The sequence below is a fragment of the Hyperolius riggenbachi genome, chromosome 8, assembly GCF_040937935.1.
Source record: "Hyperolius riggenbachi isolate aHypRig1 chromosome 8, aHypRig1.pri, whole genome shotgun sequence".
Taxonomy (NCBI): domain Eukaryota; kingdom Metazoa; phylum Chordata; class Amphibia; order Anura; family Hyperoliidae; genus Hyperolius; species Hyperolius riggenbachi.
Window position 1 is genome coordinate 26,060,953 of NC_090653.1, and position 19,216 is coordinate 26,080,168.

Sequence of the window (19,216 nt, forward strand, 5' to 3'; positions counted from 1 at the left end):
ATTGGGGCGTACCGTTTACTTTCCGCAGACTTAAGCACTGCATGGACCATTTTCAGAGCGATTTGTCCTGAATGGAAGGTATAGAAAAAATGCAAAACGCTCACAAAATCGCTTTGTGCATCGATTGCCTTTTTAAGAATACAAACATTGTATTTATTCCCTTCCGGATCAAAGAGTTCACTTCCTGTGAATTAAAAAAACGCTCGGGAAAACCGCTTACAAAAACCCTTAGCAAAAATGCCCAGCGCACAGAAATCGCCGGGGATAAAAAAAAAAAAGCGTCAAAAAGCGCCCAACAAGCTACCGGAGTGCAATGAGAACGAGGCCTAAGGCCTCGATCACATTACAAATCGCAAGCGCTGAGCTGAGCGCTTTTGTGGAGTGATGGATTTTTTCACTTCCTGACGTCGGTCAGGAAGTGAACTCTTTGACACGGAAATGAATAAATACAATGTATTTATTCATCAAAGCTCTCGGGAGATCGCTATACAAAGCGTTTTTTTTCAAGCGCTTTGCGATTTCCCTATACCTTCCATTGAGCCAAAACGCTCAGAAAATGGTACAGGCAGCACGTTTGTGATTTTAATAAAATCCTAATGTTCACATGTGAACACTCTCATGGGAAATCATTACACAAGCGATTTTAGAGCGATTTGCAAAATCGCCAGCGCTTAAAAAAATCAGCAAATGCTGATAATATGAGCAAGCCCTCACTCGTCTCTCCCAGCTCTCCTTTCAGGTGTGACAGGTCATTGTAGGGGTGTCCTCTGATAAAGTCACTGTCAGGTGACAGATCAGCGCAATGTCTAGGGGTGTGTCAGGTGTGATCTCTATTGAAGTATTGGACAGATCGCTCAGTGTTTGTTGACACCTTAGGCGAATCATGGCAACATCTAGCGATATCTTGGGCAAATTACTGCTGCCACTGGTGATGGGTCTGCAGAGCACTGCTATGTCTGGTGGCATCATCGTGTCATGGCTGCAGTACCTGGAAATGTGTAGCTCAGATCACAGCTACATCCGGGGAAGCGTTAGTGGGATCACTGCGATGTCTGATGACCCGTCAGTGGGATCACAGAGATCTTTAATGAAGTGTCAAGCAGATCCCTCATTGTTTGGTAAGACCATCAGGTGGATCACTGAAATATCTGGCCATGTATGTCAGGCAGATGCCTGTGGTCACTGGTGAGGTGACACGTCCGGTCCTGTGATGTCTAGTGGTGTCAGGTGGGTTAGTGCAACATCTGGTAATGTCAGGTGGGTCTTCACAGTGCTCGGATTCTAAGGCTCGGAGTCCACTGTGCCCGGAGTCTAAGGCTCGGAGTCCACAGTGCCCGGAGTCTAAGGCTCGGAGTCCACAGTGCCCGGATTCTAAGGCTCGGAGTCCACAGTGCCCGGATTGTAAGGCTCGGAGTCCACTGTGCCCGGAGTCTAAGGCTTGGAGCCCACAGTGCCCGGAGTCTAAGGCTCGGAGTCCACAGTGCCCGGAGTCTAAGGCTCGGAGTCCACAGTGCCCGGAGTCTAAGGCTCGGAGTCCACAGTGCCCGGAGTCTAAGGCTCGGAGTCCACAGTGCCCGGAGTCTAAGGCTCGGAGTCCAATTGCTGCTACGTCTAGCAGTGATGTGTTCGGCAGATCACAGTGATGTCTGTGGATGCATCAAGCTGTGATGTCTGTCGATGCGTCCGATGGATGGAGATTTTACCGCTGTCCATCACACTTTGAAAAAAGTTGTAGGGACGCACTACAAGCAACACAACAGACTTTGTATGATAGAGGCAGTTTCTAGTGTCTCATTACGACCATCTTGGGCATCTGTCTCCCTCTCAGTGTCTATCCAGATTTGGTCTCTGTCCTAATCTATTGGGGGATGTCTCAGGGTCCATTGATCGAGGTCACTGGGCTGATGGTTCTAGTCTCCAGGGTACTCGTCGTCGGAACTGGTTTGGTCGTTTTTCTCCAGGCTGTGCAAAGCAGAGAATGAAGTTTCTTAAAAACTGAGCCCCGGAAGATGATGAAGATCCAGGGGTCCAATATTGGATTCAGAGCGCTGAAACGGAAGGCCAGGAGGTCACCAGACTCATTGACGGGCTCATTCTTGTAAAAGGGGCCTAAGAATGCCCGGAGCTGCCAGAAAGAAAAGGGAAAGGTTAGAGAGGGCTGTGATATGAGTACACATGCACCACTAACAGAACATTATTTTAGGTTGCTGTTCTCCCCTAACTTATCCAAAATTATCCAGGCAAACAAAATTATATTCCTTTCTAAAGTAGAGATATGCTAATGTTCTTTCCAAGGAAATCAAAGATCTGGACATCAAAGACCTGAATGATCAACTGATTTATATGTTTCACAAAAAATCCCTGAGAAAGGCTGGTGAAAATGACACCAACAAAAAAAAACTCCTTTTGTCATATTCTAGGGGATCTAGGTTCGAAGCAGTTTGTCAGGATTGATGGATAGGTTTAGAGGTGTCAGAGTTGAAGGAAGAGTTGGAGGAAGATCTGGATTGGAGGAAAGCTTTGGGATAGAGGTGTCAGGATTGGAGGCAAGAGGGTGTAGAGCAGTGTTGCCAACCGCCCGTAAATTTACGGGCAGCCCGTAAATTTTGATACAAAAAAAGCTGCCCGTGAATTCCGTAAGGAATTCAGCAGCGTCCATAAGGGCGGCCAGTAGGCCGCTCGCCCTGTTGCAGGAGGACAGCAGCGCAGTGGAGGAAGAGCTGTGGGCAGCGGTGGAGAAGGGGGGCAATCTCCCCCCCTTCTCTCACCTTAGTGCTCTCCCTCCCTCGCTGACTGTCCCCTCCTGATCTAAGTGCTGAGTGGCGTTTGGCAGCGGGCGGGACTTACCTTCCGTCTCGCTCCAAGCGCCGGAAGTTCTGCTGCTCTGGTCTGGACCAGACCAGAGTAGCGGCAAATCATCCCGCGCCGGCGACGAGACGAAGGTAAGTTCCGCTCGCTGCCGCCTGCCAGCCACTCAGCACTTAGTTCAGGAGGGGAGAGCGAGCGAGGGAGAGCACTAAGGTGAGAGAAGGGGGGGGGGAGATTGCCCCCCTTCTCCACCGCTGATGCCACAGCTCTGTCTCCACTGCGCTGCTCCCCTCCTGCTGGGGGGGGGGTCACCTGGCTACCTATTGTTGGCACATATACTGGGCACATATACAGTGATGTGAAAAACTATTTGCCCCCTTCCTGATTTCTTATTCTTTTGCATATTTGTCACACTTAAATGTTTCTGCTCATCAAAAACCGTTGACTATTAGTCAAAGATAACATAATTGAACACAAAATGCAGTTTTAAATGATGGTTTTTATTATTTAGTGAGAAAAAAAACTCCAAATCTACATGGCCCTGTGTGAAAAAGTGATTGCCCCCCTTGTTAAAAAATAACTTAACTGTGGTTTATCACACCTGAGTTCAATTTCTGTAGTCACCCCCAGGCCTGATTACTGCCACACCTGTTTCAATCAAGAAATCACTTAAATAGGATATATATATATATATATATATATATATATATATATATATATATATATATATATATATATATATATATATATATATATATACACACACAGTGGTGTGAAAAACTATTTGCCCCCTTCCTGATTTCTTATTCTTTTGCATGCTGTAGAAATGGCTTTATAACCTTTACCAGACTGATAGATCTCAATTACTTTTGTTCTCATTTGTTCCTGAATTTCTTTGGATCTTGGCATGATGTCTAGCTTTTAAGGTGCTTTTGGTCTACTTCTCTGTGTCAGATAGCTCCTATTTAAGTGATTTCTTGATTGAAACAGGTGTGACAGTAATCAGGCCTGGGGGTGACTACAGAAATTGAACTCAGGTGTGATAAACCACAGTTAAGTTATTTTTTAACAAGGGGGGCAATCACTTTTTCACACAGGGCCATGTAGATTTGGAGTTTTTTTTTCTCACTAAATAATAAAAACCATCATTTAAAACTGCATTTTGTGTTCAATTATGTTATCTTTGACTACTAGTTAACGGTTTTTGATGAGCAGAAACATTTAAGTGTGACAAACATGCAAAAGAATAAGAAATCAGGAAGGGGGCAAATAGTTTTTCACATCACTGTAACCCTGATTACATATACTGGGACATATACCTGTGGCTACATATACTGGGCACATATACCCTGGCTACATATACTGGGCACATATACCCTGCCTGCATATACTGGTCACATATACCCATGGCTACATATACTGGCACATATACCCCTGGCTACATATACTGGGCACATATACACCTGACTACATATACTGGGCACATATACACCTGGCTACATATACTGGGTACATATACACCTGGCTACATATACTGGGCACATATACACCTGGCTACATATACTGGGCACATATACACCTGGCTACATATACTGGGCACATATACCCTGCCTACATATACTGGGCACATATAACCCTGACTACATATACTGGGACATATACCTGTGGCTACATATACTGGGCACATATACCCCATCTACATATACTGGGCACATATACCCTGCCTACATATACTGGCCACATATACCCTGCCTACATATACTGGGCACATATACCCCTGGCTACATATACTGGGCACATATAACCCTTACTATATATACTGGGACATATACCTGTGGCTACATATACTGGGCACATATACCCTGCCTACATATACTGGGGACATATACCGCTGGCTACATATATTGGGGACATATACCCCTGCCTACATATACTGGGCACATATACCCCTGGCTACATATACTGGGGACATATACCTCTGGCTACATATACTGGGCACATATACCCCTGCCTACATATACTTTGGACATATACCACTGGCTACATATACTGGGCACATATATCCCTGGCTACATATACTGAGGATGCTGGCTGTTTGCCATTATGTGCGTTTACTGGTGAAAAGCTGTCTCTTACTATGTGCATTTACTGGTAAAAAGCTGTCTCTTATGTGCATTTACTGGTGAAAAGCTGTCTCTTATTATGTGTATTTACTGGTGAAAAGCTGCCTTATGTGCATTTACTGGTGAAAAGCTGTCCCTTATTATGTGCATTTACTGGTGAAAAGCTGTCTCTTATTATGTGCATTTACTGGTAAAAAGATGTCTCTTATTATGTGCATTTACTGGTGAAAAGCTGTCTCTTATTATGTGCATTTACTGGTGAAAAGCTGTCTCTTATTATGTGCATTTACTGGTAAAAAGCTGTCTCTCATTACGTGCATTTACTGGTGAAAAGCTGTCTCTCATTACGTGCATTTACTGGTGAAAAGCTGTCTCATTACGTGCTTTTACTGGTGAAAAGCTGTCTCTCATTACGTGCATTTACTGGTGAAAAGCTGTCTCTTATGTGCATTTACTGGTGAAAAGCTGTCTGTCATTACGTGCATTTACTGGTGAAAAGCTGTCTCTAACGTGCATTTACTGGTGAAACGCTGTCTCTCACTATGTGCATTTACTTGCCATGCCCACTTTCGTTGCTGCGGCGCGCTTTTCCTCGAACATGTTGCTCCCTACCCATTTGACTTCCCCCTCATATGTGCCAGTCTAGAACCGGCACTGTACCCCTGCCTACATATACTGGGCACATGTACCCCTGGCTACCTGTTCTGGGGACATCTCTCCCCCTGGCTACCTGTTCTGGGGACATCTCTCCCCCTGGCTACCTGTTCTGGGGACATCTATACCCCTGGCCACCTATTCTGGGGACACCTATAGACCTGGGGCTACCTATTTTTGGGGAACCACTGCTGTCAGATTAAATGTATTTTGGGGAACTGATGCCAGATTATGTATGTTGGGGGAATCACTGCTGCCAGATTACATCTATTTTTTGGGAACCACTGCCATATTGTCTGTGTTTTGGAAGAACCTCTGCCAGATTACGTGGATTTTTGGTGAAATGCTGTAAGATTGCATGTATTTTGGGGGAAGGGGGTAAACACTATGGCAGAGGTCAAATTTCCCTGGCAGACCTTTTACAGCAATACTAAAATCATGTATATTTGGCCCCACCCATGACCACACCCATTATGTTGTGTGACCACGCCCATTTTTTCGGCGCGCCCGATTTTGTCAGTAAAAAAAATCTTTTGTCAGTAAATTTTTAGGTATTTGTCAGTAAAAAAATAATGTGAAAGGTTGGCAACACTGGTGTAGAGAGAAAGGCTGGAAATGGTGTTTTGGAAGTTGTGGGGAATTTTTGGGTTTGGATTATAGGAAATATTGGGGGAAGGGTTAATCGGTATTGAAAGAAGGGTTGGAGGGAAGGATTGGTGGGCAAGTCAGGTTTATGAGGGGTCAACAGGACTGAAGGAAAGGTATGGGGGAGAGTGCTAGGTTTGGCAATCAAGTTGGGAGAAATGTCAGGATTGGCAGACAGGTTTGGAGGAGTTTCACTATCCATGAACAGGTTGGGGAAAAGTAGGAGGAGTATCAGAGTAGGCGGATAGGTTATAGGGGGTAGGTATGTATGGGTGTCACAATTGGTGGGCAGGGGGAGCAGGTTTCTAGAATTCACAAAAAGGGCGTGGAGGATTAATTGGAGTAAAGGTTATTGGGTGAAGTTAGGATTGTGAAATAGGATAAGGGCATTAGTATTAGAGGAAAGTTTGGAGGGATTATACAATTTGAGGATAGATAGGGAGAGTCAGGATTGGAGAAAAGGTTGGAGGGGCATTATGATAGGCAGGTGGGAGAGGACTTACTGGAGGAAAGGTTAGACGAGTGGTGGACAGATTGGGATGTAATTGAGTTACTAGTTGGAGAGGGATGTGATGGTTGCTGGACTGACCAAAAGAGGAAATGAAGGGTGGGGAAGATGGAAGGGGATTTTGCGGCTTGAGAAAAGATCAGCCCGATTGTTAGAGTTGCATTTTAAGTTTGAATGTATACTGAAGGTCTCAGAATTTGTGTAGACTTGTGTAACAGTTTGACATGAAGCAAAGTGCTGGATGAGCCAAAACTCTTTGTCATAAGAGGGAAGAGGGAGTTGAAATCCAGACAAGGATGGGGAGGGGGCGAGGGTGGACAATGAGTTCTGCAGAAATGTTCAGAATACAGACTCGCTATCGGGTTTCCTGGTTTATTGGGTAACGAGTGATTTGGTGACAGGTACAGAAACAACCCAAGCACAACAGACCATTTGCCACATAGATACACAGCCCTGATAAATGTTACAGCATGAAGACTGGAAACATAAGGACATGAGCACCCTTTGTGTCCCAGAATCCTCTCTGCCTGTCTTCATGGGACAAAACTGAAGATAGGACACTTTGATACAGTGAAAAGTAGTCAGTGTACAGCTTGTATTTAACACACAGCCATTAATGTCTAAACCCGCTGGCAACAAAATTGAGTACACCCCTAAGTGAAGAATGTCATAATTTTTCCCAATTAAACCTTTTCTCTCCTCTGGGTCGTGTGACTTTTTAGTGTTACAAGGTCTCAGGTGTGATGGGCAGCAGATGTGTTACATTTAGTGTTATCTCCCTCATACTGGTCACTGGAAGCTCAGCATGGCTCCTCATGGCAGAGAACTCTCTGAGGAGCTTATAGAAGAATTCTGCCCAATCAGACATTTTCCCTCCCCGGGTCATGTGACTGGTTAGTGTTACAAGTCTCAGGTGTGACTGGGGAGCAGGAGGTGTGTTACATTTAGTGTTATCGCTCTCACACTCTCCCATACTGGTCACTGGAAGCTCAGCATGGCTCCTCATGGCAGAGAACTCTCTGAGGAGCTTATAGAAGAATTGCTGCTCTATATAAAGATGCCCTAGGGCTATAAGAAGATTGCCAACACCCTGAAACTGAGTTGCAGCATGCTGGCCAAGATCATACACAGGTTCAACAGGACAGGTTCCACCTAGAACAGGTTGGCCATGGTTAACCACAGGGGTTGAGTACACATGCTCACAGGGGCATAACTAGCATTCACTGCCCCCCCCCTGCAAAACTTTGGATGGGGCCCCCTCCCCTCACTTTTTGCACAGATAAACTGAGTACCAATGTTATATTATTGGCTAGAGCACACCTGAATGTGTTTTCCCCATGCAGATAAAAACAGACAACAGTGAAGCACTGCATGCATTTTCTCTATCAATAACATTAGCTTCTGTGATAAAACGTGCATGTTATCACACATACAGACACACATGTGGTGTGCAAAAAACGCATACAGAAAACCGACAGACGAGTGTCTCCCAGCCTCAGCTTATTACACTCACTGGGCTTGATTCACAAAGCGGTGCTAACTGTTAGCACGCTGGTGAAAAGCCCATTATCATGCCTAAACTCAGTTTAAACTCGCGCGCAAAGTTTTGCGTAAAACTTTGTACGCAAAACTTTGCGCGCGAGTTTTTCCCTCAAAGCGGTGCTAACCTACTTAGTGCAATGCTTATCACGCCCAAAAGTCTTTAGGTGTGCTAACTAGGTTAGCACTGCTTTGTGAATCAAGCCCACTCTGTCCATCTCTGATGGAGCAGAGCTGGCTCTGCAGACTCCTCCAGCATCACTACAGTACACAGCACTTGGGCAGGGGGTAGAAAGGCTGAGGGTGGAGAAGTGCTGTACACAAGACCCTACTGAGCGCTGAATAGGGACTGTCTACAAATATTTGTATGATTCCTTATCAGTGGCTGAGCAGATGCAGTCGTTAGAACAATTCTGCAGAGAGCAGAAAGATTTTTTCTCTCTCCATGCCCTTAGTTGTCAGTCCCTCAGGACAGGGAAAAGAAACGTCTTCCCCCCCCCCCCCCCCCCCACGGGGTCCCCTGCGGCTTCTGGCCCCCTGCGGCTGCATCCTTTGCAGGGTCTATTGTTACGCCCCTACATGCTCATATCCAGAGGTTGCCTTTTGCATCCGGGCTGCTGTAGGAGAATCTCTCTTTAGTTCAGTGATTCTCTTTATCATCTTTTGCCTTCTGTCTGGAGCATGTACGCTACAATCCTCCCTGACTCTGTGTCTCCTCAGCATATCTTTCCCTGTCTGTTGACATAGCTGTTTATTACAGTTTACATAATTTTATTGTTTTATGATTTTACTCCTCACATTTCCTGCTGACATTGCTTGGGAGGAATTGTGTTTGAGCCTCGCTTTTAGAAGGATAATGCGATTTGTTGAGATGTGTTTGGATGTTATCTCTCATTTTTTCCCTTGCCTGTGGTTAATAAATGTGCCTCTGGGGTCACAGGTGTGACTTCTATCTGGAGATGTAATCTTCAGGTCAGCTGGACTGGCTCAACAAACAGGCCTGCTATAAGTGTACTGGATGTGTGTCTGGGCACTAACCACATGGAGGAGTCCTTTGAAGCTCATACATCCCTGGTGTTTATGGCTTTGTGGGATTTAGAAGGGCTCTGTCTTTATCAGTCTTTGTTTTCTGCATATCCACGAAGTGAGAGGGATGTGGAGGCTGCCATATTTATTTACTTTTAAACAATACCAGTTGCCCGGTGTCCTGCTGATCTTTCTGGCTGCAGTAGTGTCTGAATCACACACCTGAAACAAATATGCGGCAAATCCAGTCAAACTTCAGTCAGAGCACTTGATCTGCATGCTTGTTCGGGGTCTATGGCTAAAATAAAGACAAAAGTTCAGCAGAACGGTCGGGCAATGTACATTGTTTAAAGAGAGTCTGAAGCCTTCTAAAATTCCTCTTTTTATTTAACATTTATCTTCAGCAATATCAGCCTAGCTAAAACGCAGCATCTCCGCGGCAGAACTATGTAATTAAACCCCCCAAATCCCCGGGGCAAAATTCGGGGATTGCTTCCTGGTCGAGGCAGAGCTTTGTGCAGCAGCTTTGCCTCTACACATGTCAATCCCCACTGATTGCCGCCTCTCTCTGCCCCTCTTAGTCTTCTTTCACTGAGAGGGGCGGGAAGAGGCGGAGATCCGCATGGAGATTGATGCTAACGGAGGCAGAGCTAAAGGTGCATACACACATCAGACTATAGTCTTTGGAAAATGAAAGATCACAGACCAATCTTACCACCCTTCATGCAGTATGAGAGCCATAACTACACAGTCTATTCTATGGAGCTGAACTCCAGGGATGCTCGGATGTGCCTCATCCACGAATTCTGCAATCCGCGTGGTTGCAAAAAAAAATCCGCATTCGGCCCTGCCGCATGCGGATTTTCGTCCGCGTCCACGCAACCACGCGGATTTTCTGCCGTGAATGGCGTAATCGCGTGGATTCCCGCCCGGAGGCGGATTTTCTTTTAACGTTAATAACAAAGCCCCCATACATGCTACAATCCCCCAAATTGCATGGATTATCGAGGTGATAAGGGGCAACATAACTTCAACAGAAAAAATTCCCAAAATGTTTTTTTTTCTAGAGAAAATGGATTTTAAAGTGAAATCAACACTTTAAATGGGGCTATTAATTGGTAATAAGTGGTTTTAAAAAGGGATATACGCGTTAAGCAGTCAAAGAGGTGAAGGCGAGTTCCAATGGCACTTGGCGGCGAAGGTACCGCTGGAGGAGGATGAGTGGCTGACGCCAAAAAGGCCCCAGAGAGGTTTTTGTAATTTTTTTTTTGTTTTTTTTGCAGCAATTAGCAATGACATCGCAGCAGAGTTGTCAGTGCACACGGGCAGTGTGAACGCAGAGTGCAGTGGTGGTAGCGACTGAGTCAGGAGAAGGACTATGCGGGCGGTCAGTTCAGCAGCACAGAAGGACCACGGCAACATACGGGTAGTAGTAGTAGCAGCACAGCGTCATAGTGCTGGCCAAAAAATTAAATGCACCCGGTGACCCGGGCAGTGTGAACGCAGACAGAGTACATTGGTGGAAGCGAGTGAGTCAGGAGGAGGAGGACAATGCCGGTGGTCAATTCAGCAGCACAGAAGGACCATGGCAACATACTGGTGGTAGTAGTAGCAGCACAGCGTCATAGTGCTGGCTAAAATTAAATGCACCCTGTGACCCGGGCAGTGTGAACGCAGACAGAGTGCATTGGTGGTACCATGGTAGCGACTGAGTCAGGAGGAGGAGGAGGACAAAGCGGGCGTTTCTGCTGCATCACGACCACGTACAGCTGGGCGTCCTCTCCCTGGACGTGGAGCAGTCCCAGAAGTGGCTGAGGCAATTGAACTCCCTTTCCTCTCACCCCGCGAAACCCTGCCAGACATGTTGCTAGTAATGAATCACTGGATGCAGTGGGCACAGTACAAGGTCACTGAAGGATGCAGTGGGCACAGCAGTGGGCACTGGATATACAACTAGGTCACTGAAGGATGCAGTGGGCACAGTACAAGGTCACTGAAGGATGCAGTGGGCACAGCAGTGGGCACTGGATATACAACTAGGTCACTGAAGGATGCAGTGGGCACAGTACAAGGTCACTGAAGGATGCAGTAGGCACAGCAGTGGGCACTGGATATACAACTAGGTCACTGAAGGATGCAGTGGGCACACAAGGATGTCACGCACACTGTGTAATGAGATGCTTATATGCCAGCGAGCGAGCAGTGGGCACTGGGCACGGCACAAGGTCACTGACAGAATGAATGAACAGCGCTGGCAGAGAGTGGCGGCGCCGGCGGTGTGACTGGCTGCCTGCAAATAGTACAAGTGTATAACTGTCACTGGAATATACAAGTGAACACTGCAGCTGCACTAACCTGCCTGCCTGCACTACACATAGATAATCCCCACTCCCACTACACTGCAGCACTGAACCTGCCTGCACTACACACAGTTAAGTAATCACTAGACTCCCACACTCCCACTACACTACACTGACTACAACTAACTACAGCAATCACTCACTGACTAGCTAACTGTGTACAGTATAAGAGCAGTGTTAGCAAAAAAAACGCTTTGTTTTTAACACAATAAATGCACTTGCTCAAACAACAATGGCCTGGAGATAATCCTCTCAGCACCACAGTCTAGCAAGGACAGAGCTTTTCCATCATGGCCGCCGCTTTATATTCAGGAGGGGAGGGCATAGCTCCCCTCCTGTGATTGGTTGCTAGGGCCTGGCTGGGGCACTCTGATTGGCCTGCAATGTGTCACTTCCGCATAGTTTGACGCATTTCCGCAAACCACGACTTCAGCGCCGGGTTTCACGAGCGTGAATGCGGATTTCTGTCCGCATTCACGCAAAGCCGAAGTAGATTTTCGTGGTTGAAAATCTATTCACGGCTTAGCGTGTCCGAGGCGGAATGCGTCAAAATGGTCGTGAATCCACGCGTAAGCGTGATCACGACCTGGCGGTGAGCACCACTGCTGAACTCCACATCAGAAAAAAATCTTTGCAAGATGCTGCACACAAAGATGCTGTACACATGCAACAGATCAGTATCTGCAAAAGATCTGTTCCTGCAAAAGATCTGTTCCTGCCAATTGCATTCATAGTCTATGAGATCTGCAGATCATCATACACACCTTGTTTAACTGACATTCATCTGCAGATCAGAAAATCATCTGCAGATCTGAAAATCCATCCTGGTGGATCTGATCTGCAGCTGATTGTCTGTTAAAGCGGGATTGTCACCATAAAAATCAAATTTCAACAGCAACTGGTTTGACTGTATTAAGTGATAAAGATGCTAATCCTGCATTCAAAACTTTTTCTGCTGTTATGGTTTGGAGTTATTACATACTTTAGGAGCACTGGCCCTAGTGCCAAAAAGTTGAATGCTGGGAGTTCTTTTGAATGCTGGGAGTTCTTTTATCTATAATATATTCCTCCTCTTCCATTTATTTCTCTGCCTAGCTGATCACTTGTGTTTACAAGCAAGGCTGAGGTGACTCAGTGATTGGATGTGTAAATAAAAAAAAAAGACGCTGGGAGGAGGGCAGCTAATGAATACACAATGAGCAAGAGAAGGGAGGGGGGGAAACAAGAGTCAGGGAGGATATGATATCAGCATTAGCTTGGCAAGATGGCCACTGCCTGCAATAGGATTTTCTGCTTTTTCTTTATAAAATTCACAGGAATCATTACGTGGATAGCACAATACATCTGTTATGTAAGTAGAAGTAGTATTTATCTACTTATATATGTGTTTTTTATTTCTAGGTTAGCATGGGTGTCGCTTGTTCTTTAAACAAGGTGTGTATGATGATCTGCAGATCTCAGAGACTATGAATGCATTTTGCACGGAAGGATCTTTTGCAGGAACAGATCTTTTGCAGATACTGATCTTTTGTGTCTGTACAGCATCTTTGTGTGCAGCATCTTGCAAAGATTTCTGTCTGATGGGGAGTTCAGCTCCATAGAAAATACTGTGTAGGTATGGCTCTCATACTACATGGAAGGGGGTAAGATTGGTCTGTGATCTTTCACTTTCCAAAGACTATAGTCTGATGTGTGTATGCACCCTTAGAGTCCTAGAAAGTCGTGGATTTTTGCCCCGGGATTTGGGTGGTTTAGATTCAGCGTTCTGCTGCAGGGATGCGGCGTTCTAGTTATGCTGATACTGCTGAAGATAAATGTTAAATAAAAAGAGGAATTTTAGAAGGTTTCAGACTCTCTTTAAAAGGAAGTAATTATGGCAGCCTCCATATCACTCTGTGTAGTGTAGTGAGAATATGGGTGTGTTTTGGAGGAGTGGTCTTCTTCCCCTGGCCTAAATCATGCACCACCATCAGGTAATGCAGCTTACTTAGAACAGCGAGGAACACAGAGAGAATACAGGAAATCACAATACCATAGAGATTGCCACATCATTCTACAGACTTTTTGTGGTTGCTTTACTATACTGTAGTTTAAAGTAACCCTGTTGATACTACCAACACATTTAACCTGCTGGGCGGTCTGGACGAGCTCAGCTCGTCCAGTACCGCCGGAGGCTGCCGCTCAGGCCCTGCTGGGCCGATTTGGCTGAAATAAAAAGCAGCACACGCAGCCGGCACTTTGCCAGCCGCGTGTGCTGCCTGATCGCCGCCGCTCTGCGGCGATTCGCCGCGAGCAGCGGCGAAAGAGGGCCCCCCTAGCCGCCTGAGCCCTGCGCAGCCGGAACAAAAAGTTCCGGCCAGCGCTAAGGGCTGGATCGGAGGCGGCTGACGTCACGACGTCGGCTGACGTCGATGACGTCACTCCGCTCGTCGCTATGGCGACGATATAAGCAAAACAAGGAAGGCCGCTCATTGCGGCCTTCCTTGTTTATTCTGGGCGCCGGAGGCGATCGGAAGATCGCCTCCGGAGCGCCCTCTAGTGGGCTTTCATGCAGCCAACTTTCAGTTGGCTGCATGAAATAGTTTTTTTTTTATTAAAAAAAAACCCTCCCGCAGCCTGCCTGGCGATCTTAATAGAACGCCAGGCAGGTTAAGGGGATGTGATCAGAGGTAGTAAGAGGACAAATTTTGTTAGTCCTCCCTCTCTAAAAAAAGCCCCCTTTGTATTTTTTATGCTGATTTTTTTTATAGAGCTGTGTTTGCCAGGGAAGATCTAAATGATTCAGAGACGTATTGGGAGATGCTGCGGTCATATGAGACCAAGAGCAGACTTCATACAATCTTCGATGAGGACCTCCTTCCCTCAGCCAGAAAGATGAAGATTGCTCATAGATAGGTCCTCCAGCATGAACCTTAAATCTGTGTGCTGTGGAAATTTGGGCACTGCCATAGGCGCCCAAGTTAATTTAACCACTGTGGGACCACCTAACGCCGCGCACTGGCTCCCCCAGGACCGCCGATCGGCATCAAGTCCTGGGGGCGGAGATTAGCGGGATCGCACGCGCATCCCCGCTGAGTTACTGCTGCCAGCTGTCAGAGCTAGCAGGCTGTAAATAGAAAAAAAACGGTGGCAAATACTTGTCACGGAGCTGTCCCCAGGAGAGGCTCACAATGCGATCCCTCTCATTGGCTGATGCCTATGGGACGTGATCACAGGGATTGGTTCTCGTGGGGGAGGGATAAATTATAAAGAATATAGTCAATTTTATTTTAAAAAAAATACAATGAAATGAATTTTAAAAAATACAGATCGCAGCAGCAATCAGATGCCACCAATAGAAGGGTCTGTTGGTGGCAAGAAAAGGAGGGCAGATTCATATGTGTGCTGAGTTGTATGGCCGTGCAGCACAATGTTAAAGCTGCAGTGTGCTGAATTGTAAAAAATGGCCTGGTCACTAGGGGGGTGTAAAGGTGGCCATACACTGGTCGATGTGCCATTAGATCGACCAGCTGACAGATCCCTATCTGATCGAATCTGATCAGAGAGGGATCGTATGGCTGCCTTTACTGCAAACAGATTGTGAATCGATTTCAGCCTGAAACCGATCACAATCTGTTGAGCTGCTCCTGCCGCCTGTCCCCCCCCCCCCCCCCCCGTATACATTACCTGATGCTGGCTCCGGGTCCTCTTCTCCGCATTGCACGGCTCTGTTCCGGCTCCATTACGGCGCTTCCTGTGTTACTCCGTGACCAGGAAGTTCAAATAGAGCGCCCTCTATTTGAACTTCCTGGTCACTTCAGTGACACAGGAAGCGCCGGGATGGATGGAGCCGGAACAGAGCCGTGCAGCGCGGAGAAGACGCCCGGGAGCCAGCCTCAGGTAATGTATACTTGATCGGATCGGCCGCCGCTAGCGACGCGCACTTTACCCGCGGGCGATCGACGGACCGATCCGATTTCGGGAGGAAATCGGATCGGCGGCTGCGTTTACCGCGAACGATTGGCAGCAGATTCGATCCCAGGATCGAATCTGCTGTCGAAACGGCCGGGAATCGAGCCAGTGTATGGCCTGCTTAAGCCTGTGGTTCTCAAGTGGTTAAGAAAATATCGGCCTTAGCAGGAAATTTGGGTGCCTGGGGTGTCAGAAAATAGCATTGGAAATCTCCACTACTGTGTACTGGACCTCTGCAAGAAGGCATACATGAAATAAAGGCGCCTGGAAAAAAGGGTGCAGGGGATTAATTTACCGCTAGTATATTTACTACAATTAGTGATAGTCTTCTGCTGGATTCCGTAGTAAAATATCAGTAACTAGTAGACCCAAGCCCGTTTAAAAACGGGCTCTAGGTTATTTTTTTTGCCGCCGCCGCCGCCAGCACCAGTGCGCGCACCCGCACCCGCCCACCTTGCTCCCTGGTCCCGTCCAGCTGTCCGTGTCCGTTACTGCGCACATGCGCAGTAGGCAAATAACAGGGACACGGACAAACGCTGGACGCAGCAACACAGGGGTTTTATAGTACAGGGTGATTACCAATATTTTACTATAGCTAAACCTAACCCTACTCTCACACAGAACCCTCCCTCCACCAATGCCTAACCCTAACCACCCCCTGGTGGCACCTAACCCTTAGACCCCTCCCTGTGGTGGTGCCTAACCTTTAGACCCCTCCCCCTGGTGGTACATAACCCTAAGACCCCCTTGGTGGTGCCTAAAACGAAGACCTTCTCCTGCTACCTAACCCTAAGACCCTCTCCCGGTTGTGCTTAAAGGAAGCATCCAAGCTAATAAAAAAAACAGCAAAAGAAAAAGGTACGGGATATCAAACCTTATATACAGCCTGTCTCACCTATAGAAGATATGAATGCAAAGAAGGGAGAAGGGTGGTATAGGAAGCACTGAGGCTAGTTACAAAATTACAAAATTTATTGAATAGATAGAGAAAGCTGCAAACAACAAACTTCATTCACGCATTCCCCCTTAAAAACAGATCCTGGCCATGGATCTAATGAGATAACCCGCAGTTCCACCAGGAGTGCACTCCTATCAAAAAAAAGGGCAAAACTGACATGTCAAAAAGGTAATTCTTCGGGCCCCAAAAGCAGCTGGCCAGGTAGATAGGCAAATCCCAGAAGCAGGCAGCAAGGAAACAGGTTCTTCTGCACCAGGTTTTTGTAAATTTGTAACTAGCCTCAGTGCTCCCTATACCACCCTTCTCCCTTCTTTGCATTAATAAAAAAAACAAACTCCACTTACCTGGGGCATCCTCCAGCCCCTGGCAGTCGTTCTGTGCCCTCGCCGCAGCTCCGGTGGCTCCTGGTGTTCTTCGCTGCAGAAGCTGACCTCGCCTGCGCAGTATAATCCTGATGACCCCGGACCACGTGACCTGCCGGTGGAGCGCAGAAGAAGCTGACCCAGAACCTGACCTGGCGAGGTCGGCTTCTGCAGCGGGGAAGACCGGGAGCCACCGGAGCTGCGGCGAGGGCACCGAACGACTGCCGGGGGCTGGAGGAAGGCCCTGGTAAGTGCGAGTTTTTTTTTTTTTTTTTGCTTGCACCTTCACTTTAACCTTGACTTTATCCCCGCATGTGCCACAAAGCCACGACATGCAGCAAGGAAGGTAAGCAGCAATGACAGTACAGCAATGACAGTGCTATCAGGCACTGGAGTCTTGTGGAAATCCTAGCTGCATAGCGAGCACTCTATGGTAATATACATTTCGGTGCTGGTTGGCGCCTTACAGTGGACACCGCCATGTGACCAAATGTCATTCCTTTGCTGCAAATTGCGGCTTTTACAATAGGTGCTTATGGCGGTGCCTTTTCTACCATAAGGGCTCCTATGCCTTTTTTACCTGATTCGTGGAGAAAGACCTCTGTAGGAAGGGTACACAGAGTGGGGACACCAAGAGCCAAATATAGTGTAGTATGTACTAGTAGTTGAAATTAAGTATGAGAGAGTAATAAGCTTTACTCACAAAGCAGGGCTACCTCAAAGGCAACCACTGTATAGGTAGGTGGGGAGATTAGACCTGACCACACTGGGGATTAAGAAGTCGCTCTCTGTAGATGAGGAAAAAAGAGGGTAAAACCCCTCCACCAGGGCTGGACTTGATATAGCGTAGTATGGATACAGAGGCGCCAAAAGGATAAAAGTATCTAAACAATTTAAAACATGAGAAGGCAGTAGTGGACTTACCTCCTCCAAGCAGACACAACTAATGCCAATGTGTTTGTCAAATACTACAAGTTTATTTACTACGGGGGACAATGCAACGCGTTTCGCAGGTTTGATCCCGCTTCATCAGGCAATAACAAAGGAACAATAGCATATGTGGTCAGTAGAAGAGCCAGGCCCCACTGTAATGGAGAAAGGATGTCAGGCGTGGGATAGCGAGTGGCTAAATAGACGCTCTCTGAGGGTAGAAGTGCTTTGGAGCTTGGCTACACTGTAGCCAAACACTGGGCTCTTTTAATTACCGGGCTGGCGCACATTTCTCCTAACGCCTCTTGTGCAAAAATGCCTTTTGGTGGCATAAGGTCATGAAGTGGCCTAGCCAGTCTCCAGACCTCAATCCTATAAAAAACCTGGGTGTGGAGCAGAAAATTTGAGTTTAGAAGGGCAAGCCAAGAAACCTAAAGGATTTGGAGGGTGAGCCGAAATCCCTCCCGAGATGTGTACAAACCTTGTGGCTGAGTACAGGAGACTCCTACCACGGTGCTTGCCAACAAGGGTTTCTCCACCAAGTACTGAGTCATGGTTTGCTGGGCGATCAAATATTGATTTTACTCAATGATGTGCACATTGATTAATAACTTTTATGTAATGTGTTTTTCTTTTCTGTATTGTTGGTGGATATTTTGTCTCTCTCTATTAACCTCCTGAGCGGTATGGACGAGCTCAGCTCGTCCATCACCGCCGGAGGCTGCCGCTCAGGCCCTGCTGGGCCGATTTTCTTCAAATAAAAAGCAGCACACGCAGCCGGCACTTTGCCAGCCGCGTGTGCTGCCTGATCGCCGATCCGCCGCGAGCAGCGGCGAAAGAGGGCCCCCCCAGCCGCCTGAGCCCAGCGTAGCCGGAACAAAAAGTTCCGGCCAGCGCTAAGGGCTGGATCGGAGGCGGCTGACGTCAGGACGTCGGCTGGCGTCCATGACGTCACTCCGCTCGTCGCTATGGCGACGATGTAAGCAAAACAAGGAAGGCCGCTCATTTAATTAAAAAAAAACCCTCCCGCAGCCTCCCTGGCGATCTCAATAGAACGCCGGGGAGGTTAAAGAGAGCCCAAGGAGGGTTCATAAAATAAAAAAAATACAAAAGTAGGCTTCTTGATCCGGGGGGCTGAGTGGATCAGGTAGCCTCAAAAACTGCCGCTCCCCGCCCCTCCTGTGGGCTGTACTGGCCCACTTTCACTTCTATGACCTCTGTGTCACAACCCTGCAAGGAGAGACTGTGTGTTGCTCATAGCATTGAGGGAGGCGGGGAAGCGGCAGGGGGCGTGGCTAGCAGAAAGATCTGGAGACCTTGCAGGAACGCCTCTGGTGGGCGTTTTGAACAGG

At 47.2% G+C, this 19,216-nt stretch overlaps 1 protein-coding gene across 1 annotated transcript in view; it reads right to left on the minus strand.

Moving 5' to 3' along the window:
* Positions 1-1,441: 1,441 nt before the first annotated feature.
* PTGIR (prostaglandin I2 receptor) overlaps positions 1,442-19,216 on the minus strand; it is a 40,083-nt gene continuing 22,308 nt past the window's right edge. Inside the window, exon 2 of the mRNA XM_068250135.1 lies at positions 1,442-2,125. Within this exon, the coding sequence (XP_068106236.1) occupies positions 1,874-2,125 (252 nt within the window). The 3' untranslated portion in view covers positions 1,442-1,873. The remainder of the gene's footprint in view (positions 2,126-19,216) is intronic.